Consider the following 24,388-nt stretch of genomic DNA (forward strand, 5'->3'; position numbering starts at 1 on the left):
TTTCATATATTCAAGGACTGCCAAGACAAAAAAGTTACTTATAAGTTATTTGCTCTGCTAATGCACAGAAAATGTTTGTGATAAATTGACAGGGAGCTCATCTTGCTGACTGCTCCAAAAATATTGCTTTAGTCTATGAAACAGTACCCTGGACGTTTTACAGCTGGCAAGAAACAAGAGTGCAAGAGCATTTAGTGTATACTTTTGCTATATATTTACCGGATATTAGTATATACCACAGTATGAGTTCTGATCTCAGTCCCATCAGTGTAAAGATGGAGTAATACACTATTGACCCTGTGGAGTTAATCTGGATTTACACTGGGGTAACGGAGGTTAGAACCTAGCATACTGATGATCACTTATTTTTCATTTTGTGAAAGAAAATTAGTTGAATAACAATAGTCACAGAACCAAAGTAAAACTGAGTGGATTCTTACTCACAGTTAACACCACACACACAGAACAGGGAATTTCCAGCTAGAAATCCCCTTGCATCAACGCCACGTTCATCTTCATGAGACTGTGCGCAGCCACATGAAAGAGAGTTCTGACAGGGCCATCAGCTATCTACATCAGGGAAAGCACTCCTCTAAACAGTTAATTTAGCTGAAAGTGAAAAAATATTTTCTGGAATAAGAATTTAAAAAAAAATATAACAGTCTATACAATAGAGACAAGGTAGGTGAGGTAGTATCTATTATTGGACCAACTTCTGTCAGTGGAAGGGACAACAGAAGTTAGTCCAATAAAAGACATTACCTCACACACCTGGTCTCTCGCATATTCTAGGACTAACATACCCTACACCAACACTGCAAACAGTCGGTAACTTTTATATTTGCCCAGCTGACAACTCACCTCAAGAGAGAGGCTTCATTCAAGCCATGCTCACCCTTTACCCTCTATGCCTCAGTGGAACATGGTTTGGGGTAGGGGTTTTCCACTTTATAAAGCAAGAAAACATTAGAACTCCCCAATGAATGCCTCGGAGTGCATCTGAGCCCGGGTGTTTCCAAGCTAGCTGCTCCACTGGCGCTAGTGACAATTGGAGCTCTAGTGTAGACAAGGCACCAGTGCTGTGCAGCTTCATACAACACAGTAATCAAAACACTGGCACCTTCTGTACATTAGAACTTCCACCACTGCGGTCACTAGTAGAGCTGCACTAGTGGTGGAAGTGGTGGGAAACATGAGGGCAAAGAAACCTCAGGAGCCATAGCACATAGTAAAACAGGAGCCACAGTGACCCATTACTGCCACCAGCACCTCTAATTCACTTTCTCTCTCTCTCATTTCTTATTTCCTTCAGTATTTTCTCATTTTTTCCTGATTTCTGCTGCTTTTTTTCTTGCTTACATAAAGCTTTTTCTTACCTTCCTTTTCTAATACCTGGAGAAGTGCTTCAGTAGGTGCTGTGTTACCAGATTTGCCCGTCACCTTGAGGTATACTCATTTATTAGGGTTACCTTCCTGTAGGGGGTGTGATTCTATTAATGTACCGCTTGTATTACTTGTGTGTTCATATGGCTACAAGTCCCCTCCCAACGGAGCTATCCTGCAGGACCTAAGGTTTTCAGGAATGGGTTCCTCCAGCCCCCGATTCAAATAAACCCCCCACAGATACACATACACATTCCAGATTAACCGAGTGCATCTGAGTGGACCGGGCTATCAGCACTCTCAGCTGATCCCTTATATGTCCCTGAAGTCAGCAGGCTGGGTGACACAGCACTTTCAGCAGCCACTCTTATATGCCCCTTTGCAACGCACCAGAATAGAGCACACTTCTGAGCAGGCCGGGTCCAAACAGCACTTTTCAGCTGCCACCCTTATTTGCCCCTGGACTCAATCAGGCTGGGTCAAACAGCACTTTCAGCTGCACCCTTATATGCCCCTGGGCTCCGTAGGCTAGGCAGAGCAGCACTTCTCAGCTGCCTCCTTTGTATCATAGAATCATAGAATATTAGAGTTGGAAGGGACCTCAGGAGGTTATCTAGTCCAACCCCCCGCTCAAAGCAGGACTAACCTCAGCTAAATCATCCCAGCCAGGGCTTTGTCAAGCCTCAGCTTAAAAACCTCTAAAGATGGAGATTCCACCACCTGCCTAGGTAACCCATTCCAGTGCTCCTAGTGAAAATGTCCAATCTAGACCTCCCCAACTGCAACTTGAGACCGTTGCTCCTTGTTCTGTCATCTGCCACCAACGAGAACAGCCTAGCCTAGCCCCATCCTCCCTGGAACCCCCTTTCAGGTAGTTAAAGGCTGCTACCAAATCCCCCCTCAATTCTTCTCTTTTGCAGACTATACAAGCCCAGTTTCCTTAGCCTCTCCTCATAAGTCCTGTGCTCCAGCCCCCTAATCATTTTTGTTGCCCTCCGCTGGACTCTCTCCAACTTGTCTACATCCTTTTCATAGTGGGGGGGGGGGCCCAAAACTGGACACAATACTCTAAATGTGGCCTTACCAATGCCGAATAGAGGGGAATAATTACTTCCCGCGACCTGCTGGCAATGCTCCTCCTAATGCAGCCCAATATGCTATTAGCCTTCTTGAGAACCAGGGCACACTGCTGACTCATATCCAGCTTTTTATCCACTTTTACCCTCAGGTCCCTTTCTGCAGAACTGCTGCCTAGTTCGTCGGTCCCCAGTCTATAGCTGTGCATGGGATTCTTCCTTCTTAAGTGGAGGACTCTGCACTTTTCTTTGTTGAACCTCATTAGATTTCTTTTGGCCCAATCCTCCAGTTTGTTTAGGTCCTTCTGTATCTTATACCTACCTTCCAGGGTATCTACCACTCCCTCCAGCTTAGTGTCATCCGCAAACTTGCTGAGGGTGCAATCTACCCCATCCTCCAGATCATTAATGAAGATGTTGCCTTCACACTTAATCTAGCAGTAACCCCCTTGATGAGCAAACCCCATAGGATTTTTGGGCACTCTAGGGCTCTTTGGCTTATGTAAAGAAGCGTTGCTGCAGAACAATATAGGGAAGCCAAGAATACAAAGGAGTAAAATAAAGTTTGGAGAGATAGAGAGAGAGTGGCAACCAGCTTGACTATAAAAGTTATTTTATTGCTAGGTGTATAAAACTTATGGTACTAATAGTAATACCATACACGGAGAGAAAAACAATCAAATGCTTATAATGCTACACAATTAAAGTTGGGGTATTGGAGAAAGCTATCCCAGGTTTGATTACACAAGTAGAAAGTTATACCTGGACTGAGAGAGAGAGAGAGAGAGTGTTGGGGGAGGGAAAATTGGGGGAGGGGGGGTCCCACCACTCCGTGCAGCTCAGAGGTTCCCAGAAGACAGGCTGTTCAGCTTAGGGTCTGGAGCGCTTGAGACAGGCAGAGTCCCCAGCACGATCAGTCAGGAAAAGGGGAAGTTCCAGTGGAACTGATGCAGAATTTGGATCCAGGCATCAGAACAGAAGTTTGAACTTGGGTAGGGGTTTTTGTAGGCATCAGGTTTTTTTATGGGTAAACAATGTCTCAAGGAAGTATCCCAGAGTGGTTTTCTTTATGCTGGACAAAAGGAGCTGATCATTCCTGGTCAGGGGCAGTGTTCCTTGAGGGAGCTCACAATGCAACCAGGCATACAGTGTTCTGCATATCAATAACTAGAATGGTCTGATAACTGCGGAGCTGGATGTGTACAGGTGTGAGTTCATTTACATGAAGAGCAGAGATCTCCCATCATGCAGTGCGTCCCCGCTTTGCCAATCCCAGAGTTCAGTGCGGTCCCTGCTTTGGAGGTTGGGTTTCCATACGCTATGCTAATTCTTGTTCCATCTTCGATGTAGATGAGGCTTCTGTAATTGAGATGCCTTTGGTTTCTGGTTCACGCAGGCTTTGGTTTCTGGTTCAAGCAGGGACTGGGTGGGGGATTTAGGTGAGCCAGAGAGTGTAGGGGTTTTACGCCCTGGTTCCCCAAGAAAACAGGGCTGCCAGTAACAGCTGAGAGCCACCTGCTCCTGCCTCCTTTAGAAAGAATCTAGTTCCCTCCTCGTGGCGGGGCATTGGTAGTAGAACTAGTGTGCTTCTGTTGCACAGGGACTGAATAATGTATTAATCGGTCCTACGCAACAGAGCCCTGCTCTGTGTGAACTTTGGCGCTGGCAGCACCTGAGGGGCAAAAGGGGTGAGATAGGGTGGGGCAAGGGAAAAGAACAGGTGGAAGCAAAAGGGTCCATTCCTAAGCTAATCCTCACTGTGAGGATGGGCATAAAGGCCATTGGAGGTTACTCCAGCTGCTGGATTGGAGTAGCTTGTGCAGAGTAGCTCGTAGATGCTTCCTACAATGAGAGAAGGCATTTTTCTGTTGAAGTAGTTAAACCACCTCTCCAAGAGGTGGTAGCTAGGTCAATGGAAGAATTGTTCCATCAATCTAGCTCCATCTACAGCAGAGGTTAAGTTGACCTAATATCACACAGAGTGTGAAATTTTTCAGATCCCTGAATGACAAACTAATTTATAGGTGTAGACCAGGGCTAAGAATAAAGAAATATCCAGTGAAATGTTTCAAAGCTGCATTCCAGCTTTGTACATTCTGTGGGTGCAGTATTTGTCTCCAGCATGGAAGTTCTTTTCTGGCTCTACCCAAAACCCCACCAGAAAGAACCAGGAGAGTGCACTAATCAGAACTCCTCTCACTCCCTAGGCCCAGCAAAGCAGGAGCACTGACCCCAGGAAGGGTTGTCCTCCCGACAAATAAATCTGGAACCCCAAGACACATGCTCAGCCTCTACAATGCACATTCACTTAACTTTGTTCCCATTTCCTTTCCATGACGTCTAACTTCAAATGGAAGATCTCCTCGAGAGGGAGCTTGCCTGCCTGTTTTTGGCCCCAATCGTGTATCAGGATCTGATAGTGTGGACCTGGCATCTGTGCCAAGTGCCACTGGAGTCAATGGGACTCCACATGGCTGCATGGGATCTATGCCAGTGGGTTCTAATGCAGGATGAGGGGTTTTGTCTGCAAAGGTTCATACACAACTGTGGTGTTATGAGGCAGGAGGGCAGCCCCCTGTACTCACCCCCACCACAGAGTCCTCTATTCGAGAGGATGGCACTCCTTTCCTCTGCTCCATGGGACACAGGGGTGACAGGAGCCTCCCTTGCACTGTTGAAGGCCACACCAATAGCAATGGATGGGAAGACGCAGCAGCAGCAGCGATGGGCTATCCTCCCTTGGCTGCCTGGGAGATTGGGATCAGCAGCCAGGGCTACCTTCCTCCCAGCCCAAAGATCAGCAGCAGTGGGGCCCCTGGCTACAGGTACTTACCTGAGCCCCTGGTGTTGATCTGTAAGGACCTTTTGTGGAGCAGAGCCAGGGGCACCATTTCAGATTTGGTGCGGGGCAGAGATGCCATTTCAGATGGGGGGGGGGGGGGGGGGGGGCGCGGCGCGGCACAACTTTAACCATGATTCCAGGGGCTACTTAGGCTCCTGAAAACTAGGTGGTTTTTTTTTGGTTTTTTTTTGCAGATAATAACTTAGACATTAGCTGTATCTAATTCCTATATAAATAAAGAAAATTAAATAATTATTAGACCCACTCACCCCTAATACTACCATATTGTGACATGTTGTGTCAAGTCACTTAAGGGACACTGGTTAGGTTTAAAATTTGAATGTATATTCTTACTTTGTTCTTAACTCTAGAATACAACGATTAAAACAACTGTAGAAAAATCTAGATTACTTTCTAACATTTAGGCTACTTACTTTTTGCAGTTCATCAAGCTTGGAATAGATCATTTGACCTTTGGAAACATCCTACTAGGCTAGGGCAAGGCCCGGTGAATTTATACTGCACCTGCCTGGAGCTCTAGGGATGTTACCATACTACAAATAATAGACTAGAAACCGACTTTAAATTGGAATGAAACTGATACTTTCAAGTCACTTTCACAGTATTGCCAACCCCAAATGTTCAAAAATCATGAGTCAGGCTCACCACAAATCATAAGTTGTCTTAAAAATCATGAGATTATGTAAAAAAAATAGATTTGGAGTTTTTATTTACCTTCTGCTTTTTGAGCCTGTAGGGTGCTATTAGCGTGCACATTTTGAAGCTTTCTACACAGCCATGAGGGATAGACACTTACTTTTTTTAAAAAAAAAGAATGAAGGCTGAAATCATCACATATCCACTTGACTCCAGGAGCTGGGGCTTTAAGGAAAATAATAATTATCATGAGACTTATGACAAAATCATGAGAGTTGGCAACACTAACTTCTGTTTAAAGGCTAATTACTTTCCACAAGACTCAAACACAACATTGCAGTGATTGAGAATATTTAAAACCAAACACCAAGAAAATTCCACATTTTAAAGTTGAAAAAAAAATTGAGTCTTCTGAGGTATATCACGGCCACTGCAAGCAGGAAAAGAAAATAAACAGGCACAGCAACCCTGGGCAGCTCTTCCTTTTGAAAAAAAATTGGAGGATCAAATCTTCCAGTCCTTAATCAGGTAAAACTTCTATTGCCATCAGCACCTCCACTCATAGATATTAACATGCGCTCAGTAACTACACACTGCATACTTAAATATCTGAGCCATCTTATCCAGGGCTACACATTTTATACGCATTGGCTCAGCGACTACATTTTCTGGCATTATTGTGAACAGTGCTGAGCACACAGATGGTGCCCTGTGAATAATACAAATCATGACAATAATCGTCGAGATGCAATTTCTGTTTTTTGTTCTGGAATTGACCTGAATACAGCTGACACCCTTCCCCCCTCACCCCGATTCCTGTTTCACAGGCTCATCTAAGACTTCCAGATCCTTAATTTAATCACCAGCCCTTTCCTATCTTCATCACCCTGCCTCTGTTTGTAAACAAAATACTGACTCCCTGTCCCAGGGGCACAAGCTGGGAGCAGCAAACTCGCATTCCACACTCAGGCTGCTCTGCAGTTAGGAGTTCTGGCTGGGCTAGGACATGGGCCTCAATCAGACCTCCTGTACGAAACTTGGGGGGGGGGGGGGGGGGCTGGAGCCCTCCTTGCCCCCCCCCCCAAATGCCAGCAGTATGAGGCAGGGGTGCCAATCTGCTCCACATGCTCTTTCCTCCAGCTGCATGTCATGATGTGCCCAGGTAACCCCAGGGCTGAGCATTGTTGGCACACACCCCAGCTGGGCTTCGGGCTTATCCACCCTAGCTGCTGGATTTGAGGAGCAGCATAGATGCTTGCTTTTAAGGCAGCCTCTCATCTGCCCTCCCAGCTAGAGTACAAACACTGAGGGACAAAGTGCAAGAACCGAATAAGGAGGAAAACAAAATACAAGTGGAGAATGAAGAGCTGAGCGGCCCCATTTGAACTTGGCTCAGGCTCAAGTTAAGCAGTTGAAAGAGAGCTTCTGATCCATTATAGTAATGTTAAAAAAATGGAGGTGGAAATTATATATTGGGATACTTATTTATAGAACCTGCCATCTTAAACTCATTCCGTACATAGCAGTTCAGACCCAAAAGACTTTCCACCCTGACTTTCCATCTCAGTAGTGTCACATTTGAGGTTTCAGTCCATTCTGTTTAAACAACTGGAATGCTGTTACAAGGAAAGTGTACAATAAAACGCTTACAGATCTTAGCAAAAAAAAATCTGATTCCGTTTAAGTATCCTGTTACAAACTGCGCATGTTTTGCTCGTTGCAGCAGTAATAGCTCCAGTAAAGTGACACTTAAAGGCCTGCATCTGGAAGAATTAAAATGGAAAGATTTCCCAAGAAATCCATTCCTTTCTGCCAGCAACAGGTCTGAGCCTGTCCAGCTTGCCTCTTTGGAATGTCTGTAGTTTTTAAGGAAGTTGGCTAATCTCTCTTCAGCTTTCTGCTCACCACTTTTTAATCCTACTCTTGCAGCATTCTGTATTCATGTGCCAAAGAGACACACTGGAGCTCAGATTCTATTACTGTTTTTATCATTGAAAACCAGAGGAAATTAATTTATATACAACCCTTTTCAGGCAGAAAACATGCTCCGTTTTGTGCAGCAGTGATATGCCACTAGTGGTCAGTGGTCCACAGCCCACTTGCTGAGGGGCCACTCAGAGATGGCAGGCTATATTGGTGCTGATTCCACCTCCTTTCTTCCCAGCTTTTTCTACATGCGTCCTGAAGATCCTGGCTGGCTGCCTGTAGAAGCAGACATATAGCTGTTGTGTGAATGCATTTGGGAGAGGCAGTGTCCTTTAAGAGTGAGAATAGAAGGGTAGGGCCTCCATCGGCAAACCCCAACACTGATTGGGGAGAAATGTTACATAGCAATGCCCCTTGAAGGGCCTTTCAAATTATGTAAAGGGATCAGTGGTTCAACTTTCTGTACCAATATTAATATTCCACTGCTAGAGGACAGACAAGAAGTATACTGTGTGATGCTGCTATACAAGGCATGGGATCTTCTGCTGTGATTCACAGAGCACTGCTGTAGAGTTTGAAAGCAGTATTTCAGCAGATGGTGCAGACGTATGTTCAGAAACTAAAATGAGGCCAGACAGGTTTTACTAGTTCATTGCTCAGGGCATTTAAAACTACACTGGACAATACACTAGTAAATATACTGGCCCCAACTCTAGCCTCTGCTATGGTTCCTTTATGCTACCTGATGGCAGAAAAAAGGCTGTACAGCAGCAGTGCCCACACTTTACCTCTTGTGCCTGCATCCCCTCCCCCTCAGGAATGGAATGTGTCCGTGCTGCCCCCAAGTCGAGGGCTGGAGCCTCGGCCCAGGGGCTGGAGCTGTGGGGCAGAGTCAGGAGTGAGGTGATGGCCAGGAGTGTAGCTGGGGCTACAGCTGCTGCTGGGGGCTGGGCCGAAGCAGACGCGGGGGCAAAGAGGGCCTGGCTAGTGCTCCCTCTCCACCCTCCCTGGGTGCTGTCTCAGGCCCCGCTGTGGCCCCGCAGACGTTCCTCCACATCCCTGAGGGGGGGCACGCCCCAGAGTTTGGGGACCACTGTGGTAAAGCCAACTGACGCACCCGCCAGGAATCCCACAGTGGAGGGGAATTTCCCAGGTGACGCAGAGCTGCTGTAATGGCTCTATGACACACGTACCCTTTGCAACCCTGTGATGGGGGCCATTCACCTCTCATGAGCGCCTCCTATCAGTTGGGTGTGACTCTGCACACTCTCCCTTGATCTCCAGCAACAAGCACCCTTCCTCACTCCTCTGGTCCCCACCAGGAACTGAACTGACCTGCTCAGAGACTGCCCCTGCCACTTCGTTTATTTGAGCCTGCTGTACTCTGATTGGCTGCTTCCCTGCAACCTTTCTAGGCAGGCATGGAGGATCCACCTTCACTGCTACTTTTCTGGGGTGGGAGGTAGTAGGACCGTGAGGCCTCCAGTATGGGGTCTCAAAGGGCCTGGTACACTGCATCACAAGCCCCCAGCATACAGATGTATTAGGGGTTTGAGTTAGGGAGAGGTAGCATGGCTAAAGTACCTCTACACGCTGATTATTCTTGGGATCATTACAGCTCAGAGTAAACTAGAGCAGCCCAGTGGCTACAGTAGCTTATCCCAGGGAGCAAACTAGTCCCCAGCCATCCCCAGGATCCAGTGAGTCTCAGAACTGGCATACAGGCACTTTTGCTCCCCACACCCATTGAGACATGTCTAGCTGAGTTTGTCCACCATTCAGAATCTGGGCTATTGCATAGCACAAGATGGAGCAGGGCACACAGAAAACTTAAGTTTAGTTTAGTAAAGGGTCACTTAGAAAATGGATGACTTTAGAGCTCTGAGAAAAGAACTGGAGACAGGATATAGGAAAGTGATCTACTCAGATCTTTGTTGTGACTGGTGTAAACGAAGAAAGACCACCACCAATGCTGGAGCTAACCTGATTTACACCAGCTGAGGAGCCAGTCTGCAGAGTATGGAATGCTCCCAGCCACAAAGAGCTTACAGTTTTCAGATAGACCAGACAAATGAAGAGAAGACCTGATCCGAGGCAACAGTCCAGATAAGTTAATGTAAACAATGGGGGTGCAGCTGATGAAGAAAGCAAGGTGGGAAGGTTATAAGTGGAAGACACAGATTTTAAGGAGGGATTTAAAGAAGAGTGCTTGATACGCAAGAAGTGGGAGCTCCTCCAAGCACAGAAGGCAGCACGAGCAAAGGCATGGAGCCTAAAGAAGGAAATGATTAAAATAACCATGAGGAGAGATGGCTGAGAAGGTTGCTGTTGGAGGGAGAATGAGAACAGGGATGTACAGTAGGGCAGAGGCAAGAATACACAAGCCTTGTAGATGAGGACAAGGAACTTGAATTTGATACAGCAAGAAACAAAACTGGTGAATAGATACTGGAAAACTGGAAGTTTGAGCCATAAGCCCATCCAGTGGCTATGCATCCATCCATAGGTCAGTGACCTGCAGCAGGCCTGTGGGTCTACGCAGGCTCAGGCAGCTTAGGTGGACATCTTTTGTTGTACTGCCCGCAACGAATCCTGATGTGTCCAACTGACCCTGTTAGCTCCTCTTCGTCTGGCTGTATTTTAAACAAACCTTATTGAAGATGCAGCAACAAGCCATCCTGATGTGCAAAAAAAATAGCAAATATGGTAGGTGACCAGCTTGGCTTTCCAGAGAAATCTTCGGTGAGCTTAAACACAAAAGTGGAAGCTTGGTCAGATAATGAGGGAGGAGTATAAAAATATTGCTTGAGCATGCAGGAATGAAATCAGGAAGGCCAAAGCACAATTGGAGTTGCAGCTAGCAAGGGACGTGAAAGGTAACAAGAAGGGTTTCTACAGATGTATTAGCAACAAGAAGGAGATCAGGGAAAGTGTGGGCCCCTTACTGATTGGTGGAGGCAACCTAGTGACAGATGATATGAAAAAAGCTGAAGTACTCAATGCCTTTTTTGCCTCTGTCTTCACAGACAAGGTGAAGACTTTCCAGACTACTGCACTGGGCAGCACAGTATGGGGAGGAGGTGAGCAGCCCTCAGTGATGAAAGAACAGGATCAGGACTAATTAGAAAAGCTGGACATGCACAAGTCCATGGGGCTGGATGCAATGCATCTGAGGGTGCTGAGGGAGTTGGCTAATGTGACTGCAGAGCTACTGGCCATTATCTGGGAGTGAGGAGCAGCTGCTGCGCAGGGCTGCTTGGAGTTGGGAGCGGCTCCTGGCCCAGGGCGCTGGACCCACAGCACATGCGAGAGGGGCAAGGAGAAGACTTGGCACACCACTTCCCAAAGGTTGCTGACTCCTATTATAGCCCATGGGGATGCAGCCAGCCATAAGGTGAAACTTTATACTAGAATTTTGTACAGCTGGAGCAAGGGAACTAATATTTATAAAGGGCACAGTGGTTACTGAGGTAATGTTGTGGCAGCAGATAAACCAGCCTATTTCCAACCAGGAACCCACAGTGCATCCAAAATATTGCTGCTTCATATAACCTGTACACTGTGACTAAAAGAGGAATAAAGTGAAACGGCAGACCCCAGCACTGACAAAGCAAAAGTACACAAAAATTTGTGGTAAAGTAGCTTCTTCAAAGCAAACCAATATGTAAATAAATGAGGAAAGACCCTTAAAAGGATCAGGAGTTTGAATGTTTATCCCATCTATCCAAACCTATGGAATGCCCCACAATTGGCACTGCAACAGACCTTTGCTCAGTCGCTTTAACACCTATCTTGTATTGACCTGTTGTAGGGAAGGATCAGTGGTCTGCTTATCACCTTATGTCTTTGGTAGGACTCTGATTTCCTTCGGTATCTTTGTGAGGATTGCCAGGTAGAGCTACTGGCCCCTGCAAGCCTTACTTGACTGTAGATTATTTTTTAGAGTGCACCTCATTTTTCCATTTCTAGTAGAGGGTATTTTTAAATTTCAGATCTTTGAGTAATTCCTCTTGAAGAAACATTAGCCACTTCACTCTCATTTTCAACAGAATTGTGGTATCTCAGCCTCCTTCCACGCTAATGCATTGTAATATTGCCATCTCCCTGTTCTTTTTAGGGGATTTGCTGTCTTTATAGGGAAGGTAGAAGTGCCTGTTTGCTTCCTGTTTCTTTCTGAGAAGAACCAAATCCCAGCATGGTCAGGACTGTCTCTTCCTAAAATTTCTTAGTTGCTATGGTGATGGATGCTCTCTATTAATATCTAAGGTAGAAACACATTTTTAAATGGCTACTGCAGAGACATAAAATTATTTTGATAAGAACATCAGTAGTGATTCAGTACCACTGATACCACAGACAAATCACTGTCAAGACTGAAATCCCAGTTTCTCAGATTTCTGTTACTCTGACTTAAAAAACCAGGGAGTGTCCCATTTCCTAGCTATTGACAATACTGATCTTACAATTAATTGCATCTGTTCCCTATCATCATACATTTCTAAAGTACCTTTTTGTGTACGAGCATCTCTAGGCACTGGACAAAGACAAAACACAAATTCAGTTCAAGCACCTGAAAGGCTCAGGACAAAGATCTCTCGCACATAACTGTAAGCAGATACTGAATTAGCTCTAATGTCATTAGGCAGGGAGTTTCATAACATTAGGACTCAACCAGCACCATCAGTCTCAAATCTGTATTTAAACTCTGTTAATCAGTTTACAGAGGCATGCAGGGTACAAGATAGTACAAGGATGGCCATGTTTTTCTAGGCGGCCAGTATGGTGACAGATCAGAAGTGTGATGATAATTTGTACCAGTGTTTAGTCTCTGTGTAGCATTCTTGATCACTTAGGAGTTTTCACAAGGTACATTCTATTTATATGAATGAATTGTTCATAATAATGTAAAATCATAAAGGAGCACAGAACTCTCCACAGCATAACAACTCACAAGTCATACAAGGCTTTTTTAGTCATCTGATCAAAATATTGATCAAGGAATAATTTAGGTCCATATTAACTCCTAAATTCCTACAAAGGTAAGAACTGGCTACAGAAATACAAGTAGCAGTTCTGGGGTTTTTTTGCTAGTGAGGAGAATGCCAGTTGTTATAATTAGGCTTCAGCTAACCTTCAGACAACCATCTGTAAACACATTTGATCACTACCTCTAAAGTGCTTTATTGTGCTTAATGTTTACTATTAACCTTAGCAGTTAATGTTAAATTTTACACATATAATGGGGCAAAAAATAGTAACAACCCCTGCACATTTGTTAGGCTTGTGGAGATGTCTTTGTCTGTATCTGATGCTTTCTAGACTTATTTTAAAAGTATCTTATTTAATTTCTGGATAAATTACTGCCATTATATTCACCTCTAATGACCAATGATCTCAAAGCATCATTGACGTTCATTTACAGCACCCCTGTAAGGTGGTGTTGTTCCCAAGTTAAAGCAGGGAAACAGCCAGAGAGAAGTTAACTGACTTGCCCCAGAACCAAACTGCAGGTCAATAACAGAGTCAGGAACAGCACCTAGATCTTCTGAGTACCAGTCCTATGTTTTAAGAACTAGACCATGCTCTCTTCCTCATATAATCATCCCATGACAACACAGCAAAGAGTGCCAGATTACTTACAGTGCACCATCCAAAAAAATGTATACTGGCCAGAAACAGTAAAGACTCCAGGAAAGTGAGACAACAATTGATTTAGTCCCACAAAACATAAGGCCACCATAAGCCACTGAAAGCCTCCAGAATCACAGAAAACCAAAAAATAACCATGTTCCAACACCATAAATGTTAAAGCCTCAATCCTTGAGAATGGAGAAACATCCTCTTCCTTAAATACTTATTGTTCCAATGTGGTCAGTGCAAAATGGAAAGAAATTAATGCCGAATCACTCAAATGAAATAACATCTTTAGTTCTGTTCTAAAATGGTAATAAAATAAACTTGTCTATTTTTACATCTTTATTTATGTCATTCATCCACACTCAAAATACAATTACAAATTATACTGAGAGCATAATGGAAAATGTCACTATTTAATGTAACATAAGACACAGTCTTCTTAATAGAAATGGACTTACCTATACAGTGAATGTAGTTTATATATAACATTTCATGTTTCTCTATTCCTAAACAGATTAGCAACCAATTAAACTGAAGCTCATTTTGTTGGTTTTTGGAGGCTTCCCTCTTTGCTGCATTTGTACCATCAGGGAGAATAGCTTCTAAATGAAAAATAAGATTCAGAATGCTTCAGAAGCAATTTAGAATTGATGCTTCAGTGAAGCCTATCCAACATCACAAAGACAAGATGCCTGTCAGTCAATGCCCACACACTAGAGACAACAACTATGTATTAACAGAATAAAAAGAGGTTAGTATATCCACTGTCTACCATTTACCGTAATTGCTAATCCTGCAAGTGTTCAGTTTATTTTGCAATAATTTAGGATCATCTTAGTAAAAATATCCTTTTACTGTTTTATTAAAAGTTTGCTGAATTCACCTAGGTTGGGATTGTCAAAGGCACTTATGGAAGTTAGGCACCTAACTGAAACTGAGATGGAGTTGGGCACCTTTGACCATCCCAATCTTACTGCATATTTACTCAGTTTCCATAAAAGAGTATTAAATCATCAGATATTCTAACATCAAATTAACAGCAACAAAGACCTCATATTGGGCCAGATTTCAATTTACATAATATTCCCATATATTAAGACACTCACTGCAACATTACATTATGTTAACCCAGAAAGTGCCCCATCAGCTTTTGAGTGTCATTTGAAAACTGTTGAAACTGACAGCAATATTACCAAAATTATATCCCAATTAAACCCTCCCACAAAAATGCAAATGAAATGAACATATTGTTTATTGTAGTCTCTATGGAAACACAGTTATCCTGCATGACACAATGTTTCACAATAACACAGAACAAAATGTTTAAATCCCTTTTCAGCTATCCTTACAAAGAAAATGTTTCCTTAAAGGTATTTCAAATGAAAAAGTTGCATTTTGAAGTCAAATGCATATATTTTGAAAAGCAAAAGATATTTGCTTCCAAAAGCACTAGATAATTTCAATGTCAAGGATTTATTCTCACATAAATCTTAATATATCATCAAACTAAGTGGAAAAAAGCTCTGTGATCTTAAACTAATACATAAATAGAAGACTGATTCAAGGATGTCAAAGGAAGTTTAAAGAAGTTATAAAATTTGAAATATTTCTCATTCTTTAAATATATATGTAGTTTATAACCATACACATGAATATATTGAATGCACAAAGGAAACGGCACACTTACGGCATTGTATTATGTAAATGTCAGAATATATGAAAATTATTCCAATTTAATCTAGGTACCTTTTTATAAGAATACTCCTCCTCAAAAGATGAAGCATGGGAAAAGTAGATTTTTTTTAAATGGAAATCAAGATGATTTGGTCCCTGTACCAAGACACATTTTTTCATGCTCAAGGACTTGCTGTTTATTTATGAAGGGCCTTTATAATAACCATATTTAGACTGCTACCTATAAGTTTTCATTAGAAGTCAAGACATGTCAGAGGTAGCCTAGGAATGCTTTAGAATTTAGTGTTGTTAGTAGCAATTAATGCATCTTTCTTCCAAAAGAGTTAGCAGTACATATAAAAGACAAACAGTATATACAGCTGCACCAGGAAAAGAATTATAAGCACAAAACAAAGATTAGAACTCAGGAAAAGACCACTGTGCCTATTTTCATTTGCTTTAATGCACCAGTTCAGGCTGATTTTCCACAAAAGGAAGCACCCCACTAACATAGTATGCAATTCCGAGAGAGAGAAGGGCAATGACGACGATCAGAAGTAGCACCCTCCAGAAGCCCAGGTCCTCCACAAACTCTTGCCATGTCGTGCGGAAGCTGGAAAGAACCCCTTCACCTTGTTGCAGGTTTGGATTAAGGAGGGAATGGCTTTCCATTGCACTGTGAAGGATTAAAGTTATAAATACAGTAAGTAAAAGAATGAATCCTTAAATATAACAGTAATCCTGCTAATACAACTAAAATATTCAAAACTAAAAATTAAATAATTTCAGGTTTACCATACTTACTCATGATCTCAAGACAGCACATAAGAAAAGGACCTTCCCCCAAACCCCATCAAATCAACATACAGTAATTGAAAAGCAATCCTTCGAGACAGATGACCTTATAATTTATCTTTTCAAATAATCTTTGATTTGGGTACAGAGAACTATTTAAAAAAAGAAGAAGAATGTATTTTCTCTGCTTGATGAATGAAGGAACCACACAAATAGCAAAAGAACGGACTAAAGGCTTGTTCACACACTTATGCATGTATGTAACTTTACTCATTTGAGTAGTCCCACAACTGCCCACATGAGCAAAGTTACATATGAGCACAAGCGTTTGCAGAATCAGACTCTTACTGAGTATAGAGAGAAACAGTGAAACTGGCTATGTAGACAGTGATATTAAGGCATAAAGTAAATAGAGTAAAAACAGATCCCCTCCACCCGATATCTCTTCAATTGCAGTAATCTTAGGCATATCCTGTAACAATAATAGGAACAAAATATTTTTCAGAAAAGTAATTTGAGAGTTAACACTATCCATTTAAATGCTTCTTGCTTCTGATATGACTAAAGACGACAATAACACATGCCTAGAAGGAAGATTCACTTGTAAACCTTTTTTCTAAAAATACACTTCTGATTATCATTAATGTTATTCATGTGACATTCTTCCTCATTATGAAGTACAAGTACTGAATAATAATTAAAGCAAGCACCAGTAGTTTACTCAAGTATTACAGTGTCATGTGCAGAAATATTCAGACTTTTCCAGTAAAGTAGCTTGTCTTTTTTTGTTTTCAAATATTTACTTGTTTGTACATCTATGGTGGTTTGCCCATAACCACTAGAGTTAGTCATCTTCCCCACTTATTATCATTTCCAACAGAAGGAGAGGGTTTATTAAAAGACATCTATTGGCATAAAACAGATCTACTCACAAATTAAGCACCAACTGGTTAATATATAATCACTCCAGAGGTTAAATAAAAGAACAATGCAACCTAAAAAAAAGAGGTCAGATGTTCATTGTTAAGGAAACCACCACAACAAAACCAAAGTTCCTCATTAATTTCAAAGAAGCCTCCTGTGGCATTTTCTATTGCAACCAAATTCAAAGCAACATTAAAAAGGCAGCAAGTGCCTGAATAAAACTATTTTGGAAAAATCTATAAGTGACAAATCCTAAATGTTCATTTTGCTTCTAACAAAAGTGTTCAGTGTAGCTTGTGTTATAGTTACAGGTCACTAGAGCTACGAATACAAGCAGATTATGTTAAAAAAGAGAGGGAGTATTCTGCTGAGAGGTAGCACAATCCGATACCACAGTGGGGGCAAAGGAAAAGAGAAGAAATCTGAGTTGGGAACCTAGTTTTGTCCTTTGCTTGTCAGTCAGAAGCAACTGAGTGTAATGAGGAGGAAGCATTAAACTCAGCCAGGAAGGGAGTGAACACTATTTCACGGCTCTCTAGAAACTTCTCCTGTCAGTTCAAGAATGAAGTTCAGGGTCTCCAGAGGGAACAGCAATTATCCTCCCTTAGCTTCATGCATAGTGGGAATGAGAGAGGAGAGAAACAAGAGGGGATTTTATTTTGAGAGTCTTTAGAATCAGGAAATAATACTAAGAGGAAGGAGTGAAACTAAAAGTCTGAAAAGCCAAATCCCAAATAGTGCTGTTACAAGGACACAAACTATTTAATCACAAAGCACAGGTGCATTCATTTGCTTCTAGTGCTGTTTGGATCTATTTTTATTATACAAAATTATCTTACAAAAGGAGATACTTCAGATATTTTAAACTAGCTCATAAACAAGCTGGGAGTAAACTAAGTCTGTAATTCCAAAAGGCAAATTACAGGTTTCCCTGACAAATCAAACAAGAGAACATTAATGAAGGTCATAAAAGGGAAAGGAAGTTACAGGCTTTAAAGGGACACTATCAGTTCAAAAATCATCGCTAATTCCAAACCCCGTTAAAGTCAATGGTAAAACTCCCACTGACTTCAATAGGGCTTGGCCATCACCCTATATGTTAAAAAAACAAACAAACAAACAAACAAACAAGCCTACTTACTTTACATTTTATATCATTAAAATTTTGCAAGATTCCAAAAGGGACTGGACATTTATATGTATAAGATGAATATCCAGAGTTAGAATAGTTACTGCTAACAATTTGGGAAGAAATGTTAATCTCATGATTCAGGGTTTAAACCAATCTCTAACAATTAGGGAGAGATCTAATGTGGAGGAAAGATTATCTCATCTGCCTACTCTGGGTTTCTTGCATATTACTCTGAAGCATCTAGTGCTGGCTACTGTTGGAGACAGGACCATGGATCAGATACACCATGTATCTGATCCAGTGTGGCAATTCCTATGCAAAAGTGGAAAATATTTTAAAATGCTAGTTTTTCTTTTCATCATTTATTTAGTTGGCTTTGCATTTCTCTCAGCTTGGAAAATGAAAATAGACTGTTTTCACTTTTGTTTATAGACAGAGTCCTATATATTCTGAAGCAAACTGGACCTATATTCTTTAACAAGACCTTCTTTTTTTTCTGGTGCAGTATCAGTCAATTTTAAAAATATTTAACTGAATTAAATATAAATGAGTAACTCAATCAGTACCATACCTTTTTGTTACATCTGACATTAAACTCCATTTACTTTACATTCCCCAATATTTTCAATATGCCACAATACCACATTTTTGTACTAACAACCCATAACATTCTTGCAAAAGCTGGCATGAGGGGAAGCTGGAGTTCTGACAGATGAGGTTGGTAAGTGAGAGAGGCTATCTGAGTTTCTTGGATGAGCAACATTAGCTGATTGTTTCGGCTAAAATGATAAGCAGTGAAACAGTTTAATGATGAAATTTAAACAATCATTAGATTTCAGAATAACTACACCAGTAATTAATGGAAGCCTGTAAGAGAGAGGGTCTCAGAGCTGGGGTTCCAGCCTAAACCCAAAAATCTACACAGCAATTAAACAGCCCCTTAACACCAGCCCTGTGAGCCCCAAGTCAGCTGGCATGGGTCAGTAGCAGGTGTCTAATTGCATACCCTTAGTTTCTAGAGAATAATGTTGCAGAATACTCGGGGACCTGCTTATAACTAGTTTCTAGTGAATTTCATTTTCAGATTATCTTGCACCAGTAAAATGGTACAACATTTGGGTTGTAAACCCTGTAGTGGAATACTTAGCTGTTATAAAAACTTTTTCACTATAAATTTAAAAAAAAAAAAAAAAAAAAAATCACAGAAACTTTTTTATTTAACTTAGTTTTTCTGAAAGGTAATTTTTATAAGTCTTTTGTTCCATTCCGTGGAACAAACAGGTCAACTCATGTAGCTAGCAGAAAACAATATGGATTCACCAATAAAGATATACTTTATACACGTGCTTTTATTTTTTCCTAGTAAATCTCTGTCTTGTAATACCTTTCACTTTCAGCTGTCTGCATGGTTTCCATCTTAGAGTGAGCGCCTCTGTTAAATCCTTTCACCTCCTGCTCCTCCAAAGACTCCAGCAATCGAATCACATCCTTATTTACTCCTCTTCGTTTTGCCAGAACAAGTGGTGTTGCGCCTTGGTGATTGCTAAAATAGTCCCCCCAAGAAAAGGGATGAGGGAAGAGAATCCATAAATGAGAATTCTAAGATAGGATCAATCTGTATAAGTATGCAACATAAAATGTACTGACCAATAAGTATTTAGGACTAGCTACACAGAATAGTAAACTTTTCCTACTTATAAAAGTCAAAGAATAAAAGACAATTGTACAAAAAATTCTGTACAGTTTATTTTTAAAGGACACAACCCTATAATATTTTATTCTTGGTACAAAGTCAAAAAACCTAGTATAATGGGGCTCAAATCCTGATTTCAGTCTTTGGATGCTACTGCAATATTAATAAACTAACTATGTGTGTGTGTATATAGAGATATATGTCTATAACAGTGTTTAAGGCTTTATATTACTCCTTGAAATCAAAGTTTCTCCATAGCTCCTTATTACATATGGGTCACAGAACATTAGGCAATAAACAAAATATGAGATGGGTAAATCCTCCTACTGCTGCCTTTAAAAAAAACCAAATCAAGTAGGAATGCATTTGTTGCCTTCAGATTAGAGGCTGCCAGCAAACAGGTGTTTGGGATAAGGCAGGAAGGGAAAAAATACATAATGACCCTGGGCTGGCCAGTAATTAATACTGTTGATACAACGAGATCATGGGCAGTTCCAATAATCAAAGATGAACAAAAGGCCCAAGGACCTGAACTTACTGCTGGCTGCCATTTTTTCCTGTGCTGGGATGCATGGGCAGAAAGTTCTAAAAAGAAGGTGACCCTGGATAACCTAACTGTATTCAATAAAATAGCTAGTTATTTGATATTCTGAGTGCCTGTGTCTGGACATTAGCATCTAACAACTGCTCGGAGGTAGGAAGAAGGAATATACAATATTTAAAAGAAGGATTGATTCTCAGGTTTTGAGGAAGGGGGAACACTGAAAAGCAGCACCATCACCAAAAGAGTACAGGAAAGAACTGATACACATTTACTGTATTTTCTTTGTTTTTTACAAGAGTCAATTAAAGCACCAGGACAGTGGTACAGAAAGTTCTAAAAATATGGTCACTCTAAATTATTCTGTGATGCCATCTACCCTCTCCTGGCTGTCTGGCCAAACCAAGGATAACAGTGCCATCAGCTAGTGAGAGGCAGTGGTTATGCCAGGCCAGCCCAACATCGTCTGTTTCTATGGTCTTTCATGATGCTCATGATAAGCTAGGAGTGGGCCCATGCTTTTGTTGTTCTTTTTTCATAACTGGCATTTAAAAAGAAATTGAACTTCACTGAAATTACCATTAAATCATTTGTATTAGGCAACAGATTTGTACAAAATACTTTTGAGAGAGAGAGAGACTAATATACCATAAAGCAGTCCAAAAAAAAAAGAGAGAAACAACAAACTTACCAAATATCAATTTTGAGTCCATTAGAGACTAAGAACTGGATGGTATCCACATGCCCACAGAGGTGAAGGGCTGTGTTACCTTGGTAATCGGTGGCCAGTAAATCAGCACCAAACTTGTGCAACAGTTGACAGATGTCTACATTTCCTCTAGCTGCTGCAAGGTGGAGACCAGTTCGGCCACGACTGTCACGAATATTTGGATCAAAGCCACTCTCCAGCAGCCGCTTGGAGTAATTAAAATCCCCATCAATACAAGCCTGCAGCAGGGGCACATTTGTCTGAGAAGAATCATTTACAAAAATATAAGACATTGCTCCACTTCTGTCTAGTGTATGTGGCAAACCTGCAGTTAAAAATGAGATGAAATGATGGTGAAGCGAAGTAAATAAGTAAAAAGCAAACACCTTGCAAATGCTTTCTCAAATAAGAATGGAAAATAATTTAATATTGCACATTATGTTAACATGCTCTAGTCTTTTCTGATACATAGAGAATACTCCTTTTAAACCTGTTCACACCTACTGGAACATAAATGCATAGCCTTGTTACTTCAGAGGACTGTGTTAAAGCACCACCATGAATGTAAGGCAATAGGTAAACCCCCACCGAGGAAGAGTTCACGCTCTGTAGTTTTTATATTAAAAAGGAAAATTTGATAGGCCCATCCTGTGAGCTAATTCTGTTAAAAAGGGGGAAGGGGAAGAGTCACGTTTTATAACTCAGATTACAAGACTGAACAAACACACTGGGCTCTCAAAGTAACGGATATAGTAACAACAATCAGAGTTTTTACTTACTATATATCAAGTCACTAATGGGATTTCCGCTCTCATTTATCTGTTCCTCATTTACATCTGTATAGTAATGACAACTGCTGAAAAATTCATTGTTACCATAAGCATTAACTCCTTCCCTCCCTGCAGGAAATTACACTTTTTAGTCACTTTTACCTCTGCAGAACATTTTTATATAGCACAATAGGTGGGCATGGTGTTTCACAAGCAACTATAAAGATAAGGTCCCTGTCTAGAGAAACTTAACTTATACAAATGACAAAAATGATAGAACTGTTAGACAATGTGAAGACAACAATGGTAAATCAAGAGAGTTTAGAACTGTGGTGGGTGCAATTTCCACACTAGGACCTCTATCCAGCAAAGCAAGGGAGTAGTCCCACTGGTTTTAAAGATAAACACGTACTTTGTTGTTTTGGGCCTAAAAGTGGAAGGTAGAAATTGGTTGCACGATAGATTTCTTGCTAATTATTATTTGATGAAATATGATTCAACTGACTAACTAGAGGTAATAGGTATTGTGGAAGTGAGATTCAAGGACATATCTGAATGGAGAGAGTATGAATATGTAGCTCTCAAGATTAAGTAAGTTTGTTCCATGCATAAGGGACAGTGGGAAAGTGGCATGAAGACAAAAATGAGAGAAGAGGAAGAGATGGTTATGCAAGAGGATTCACTGGTGCAGAGTGCATGAGAGGGGAAGATAAGAAGTTATAAAGGCTGGGAGGGAGTGTAGGAGCAGAACTGTACAGGGCCTTGCAGATGAGGACCACGTGGCTGAACTTGATATGGAAGGCAATGAGTAGCCAGTGAAGAGATTTGAACACAGGAGTGACGTGGTCCAGGTGGTGGGCAGTGAAAATGATTTTACCAGTTGAATTCTGAATACTGGAGTGAGGAGAGAATCAAGACATCAGAGAGGAGGCAGTTAAAATAAGAGGTCTGAAAGAGGACCAAGATTTGGATTAGAATTTTTCTGGAGGGAATGGAGAAGAAATAATTGCTCTTGGACACTTAGTACTCCATGCTCATTACATATCTCTAGCAGTTTAAAACCAGAATTCTAATTAGCTATCTGAACTTTTTTGATTGCATACTTAAGTACTTTAATTCTCTTGCCTATATAAGGAATCCTCCCATCCTAGTGCACTCAGTTCGCTGGAAGAATGGAAATATGGACAGCAGCCAAAGAATTAGATTTAAGATTTCTCTGGCTTTTGGGGAGTTTACACTGTTCGTGCTTTATAGCTCTTCTCTAGTGCTTCAAATTAATCATTTTGCAATACCTACTCTACATACACTTTGGTTTTGAATGCTGTTCTAATTAAGACACTATGCAAATGAACAAGTATTATTTACACCTCACTAGTTGTCATTTCTCATCTGGACAAATTCTGCTACCAAAGTATATGTATTAACACTGTTTAATTTATCGGGGCAAGAAACAAAACTGACTTCTTGTACCTCAGATTTCAAGGAGGGAGAGAAGGGGAATAACCTCCTGGCCCTGAATAGCTACATAAAGAATGATTTGATAAGTCAGCACCTATGCAGAATACATTTTTTCAGTCTGCAAATACTAATTATGCAAGGGATAATTTATTGCCTACTTGAAAGCACTCTCTTCTACAATCATTTCTAACAACAGAAAGCCATGAGATAGTTCATACAATATAGTTCTCCTTTAGGGCACTAACGGCTTCCATTTTATCCAAATATGGACAAAGCAATTGGAGAAACACAGAATCTATCTGGTACTTCCAACTGAAATGCTACACAAATTTTGGTGGTTGCAAGGCTAGATCTCTACAGCAATCTAAATCTTCTTGCCTGTTTCCCTTCCAGAATTAAAATGGTATAACTGTATCTCATTCAATCCTAACCTTTCCCACAAACTGACAGGCACAATCTCCAAAAGATGCGATTTTCACAATAAAGTTCTGTTCTAGATATACTTTAAATCACTTTAAAAGCTTCAAATAGCACAACTCACTTGTTCCTAAGAAAACAGTGGTTGCAGGACACCGGGGGGATCCTTAAGCTTGTTTAATAAAATGTCTTGTAATGCATCAGCGCAAATCTGTAACAAACAGACAATTCCATTAAAAGAGTACAGAACTTCATGAAAAAGAATGGTGTGTTCTGTTAAATGTGCATTTGTTTGTACATCTGGTAAATCCTTCTTCAGTTCTCCAGGCACTTTATATGCAAATCCTAATGGAAAGAGCTAGTGACCAGAAAAAAATGTATTGGACTAAGTATGCCAGTGTGGTTGTGGTTGTAGGTGTGTGTGAAGAAGCAGCAGTTATTATGGAGCAGGACTGGAAGTAGGGTGACCAGAGAGCAAGTGTGAAAAATCGGGACACGAGATGGAGGGTAATTGATATCTATATAAGAAAAAGCCCTAAATATTGGGACTGTCCTGATAAAATCAGGACATCTGGTCATCCTAATTGGAAGTATTCTGGTTTAGAACTGATACTAACTAGAATCTGCAGAGACATGCACATTGAAAGGCAGAGGAATTAGGATAAACCTTTAGTGGTTCATAGTAAGTAAACAAAAACAAGCAAAAATAAATCCCACTTGCCATGGCTTGAGGATTATGGACCTTGCAATTGAA

At 41.2% G+C, this 24,388-nt stretch overlaps 1 protein-coding gene across 5 annotated transcripts in view; it reads right to left on the bottom strand.

Annotated features, from left to right (window-relative positions):
• Nucleotides 1-13,842: 13,842 nt before the first annotated feature.
• The window catches only part of ANKRD46 (ankyrin repeat domain 46), a 31,992-nt gene continuing 21,446 nt past the window's right edge, over nt 13,843-24,388 (bottom strand). For 3 of the 5 annotated variants that reach the window (XM_067537276.1, XM_067537283.1, XM_067537271.1), the window contains exons 2-5: nt 23,759-23,845; nt 20,972-21,314; nt 19,431-19,589; nt 13,843-15,871 (exon numbers count right to left, since the gene is read on the bottom strand). In XM_067537276.1, coding sequence (XP_067393377.1) covers nt 15,655-15,871; nt 19,431-19,589; nt 20,972-21,282 — 687 coding nt within the window. In that variant the 5' untranslated portion in view covers nt 21,283-21,314; nt 23,759-23,845 and the 3' untranslated portion in view covers nt 13,843-15,654. Of the gene's footprint in view, nt 15,872-19,430; nt 19,590-20,971; nt 21,315-21,768; nt 21,846-23,758; nt 23,846-24,388 lie in introns of those variants that run through there. The other 2 variants (XM_067537288.1, XM_067537294.1) reach the window with 2 other exon arrangements.

This window comes from Emydura macquarii, unplaced genomic scaffold, assembly GCF_026122565.2.
Source record: "Emydura macquarii macquarii isolate MOO-44397 ecotype Brisbane River unplaced genomic scaffold, CSIRO-AGI_Emac_v2 contig_383, whole genome shotgun sequence".
In the NCBI taxonomy this organism is placed as follows: domain Eukaryota; kingdom Metazoa; phylum Chordata; order Testudines; family Chelidae; genus Emydura; species Emydura macquarii.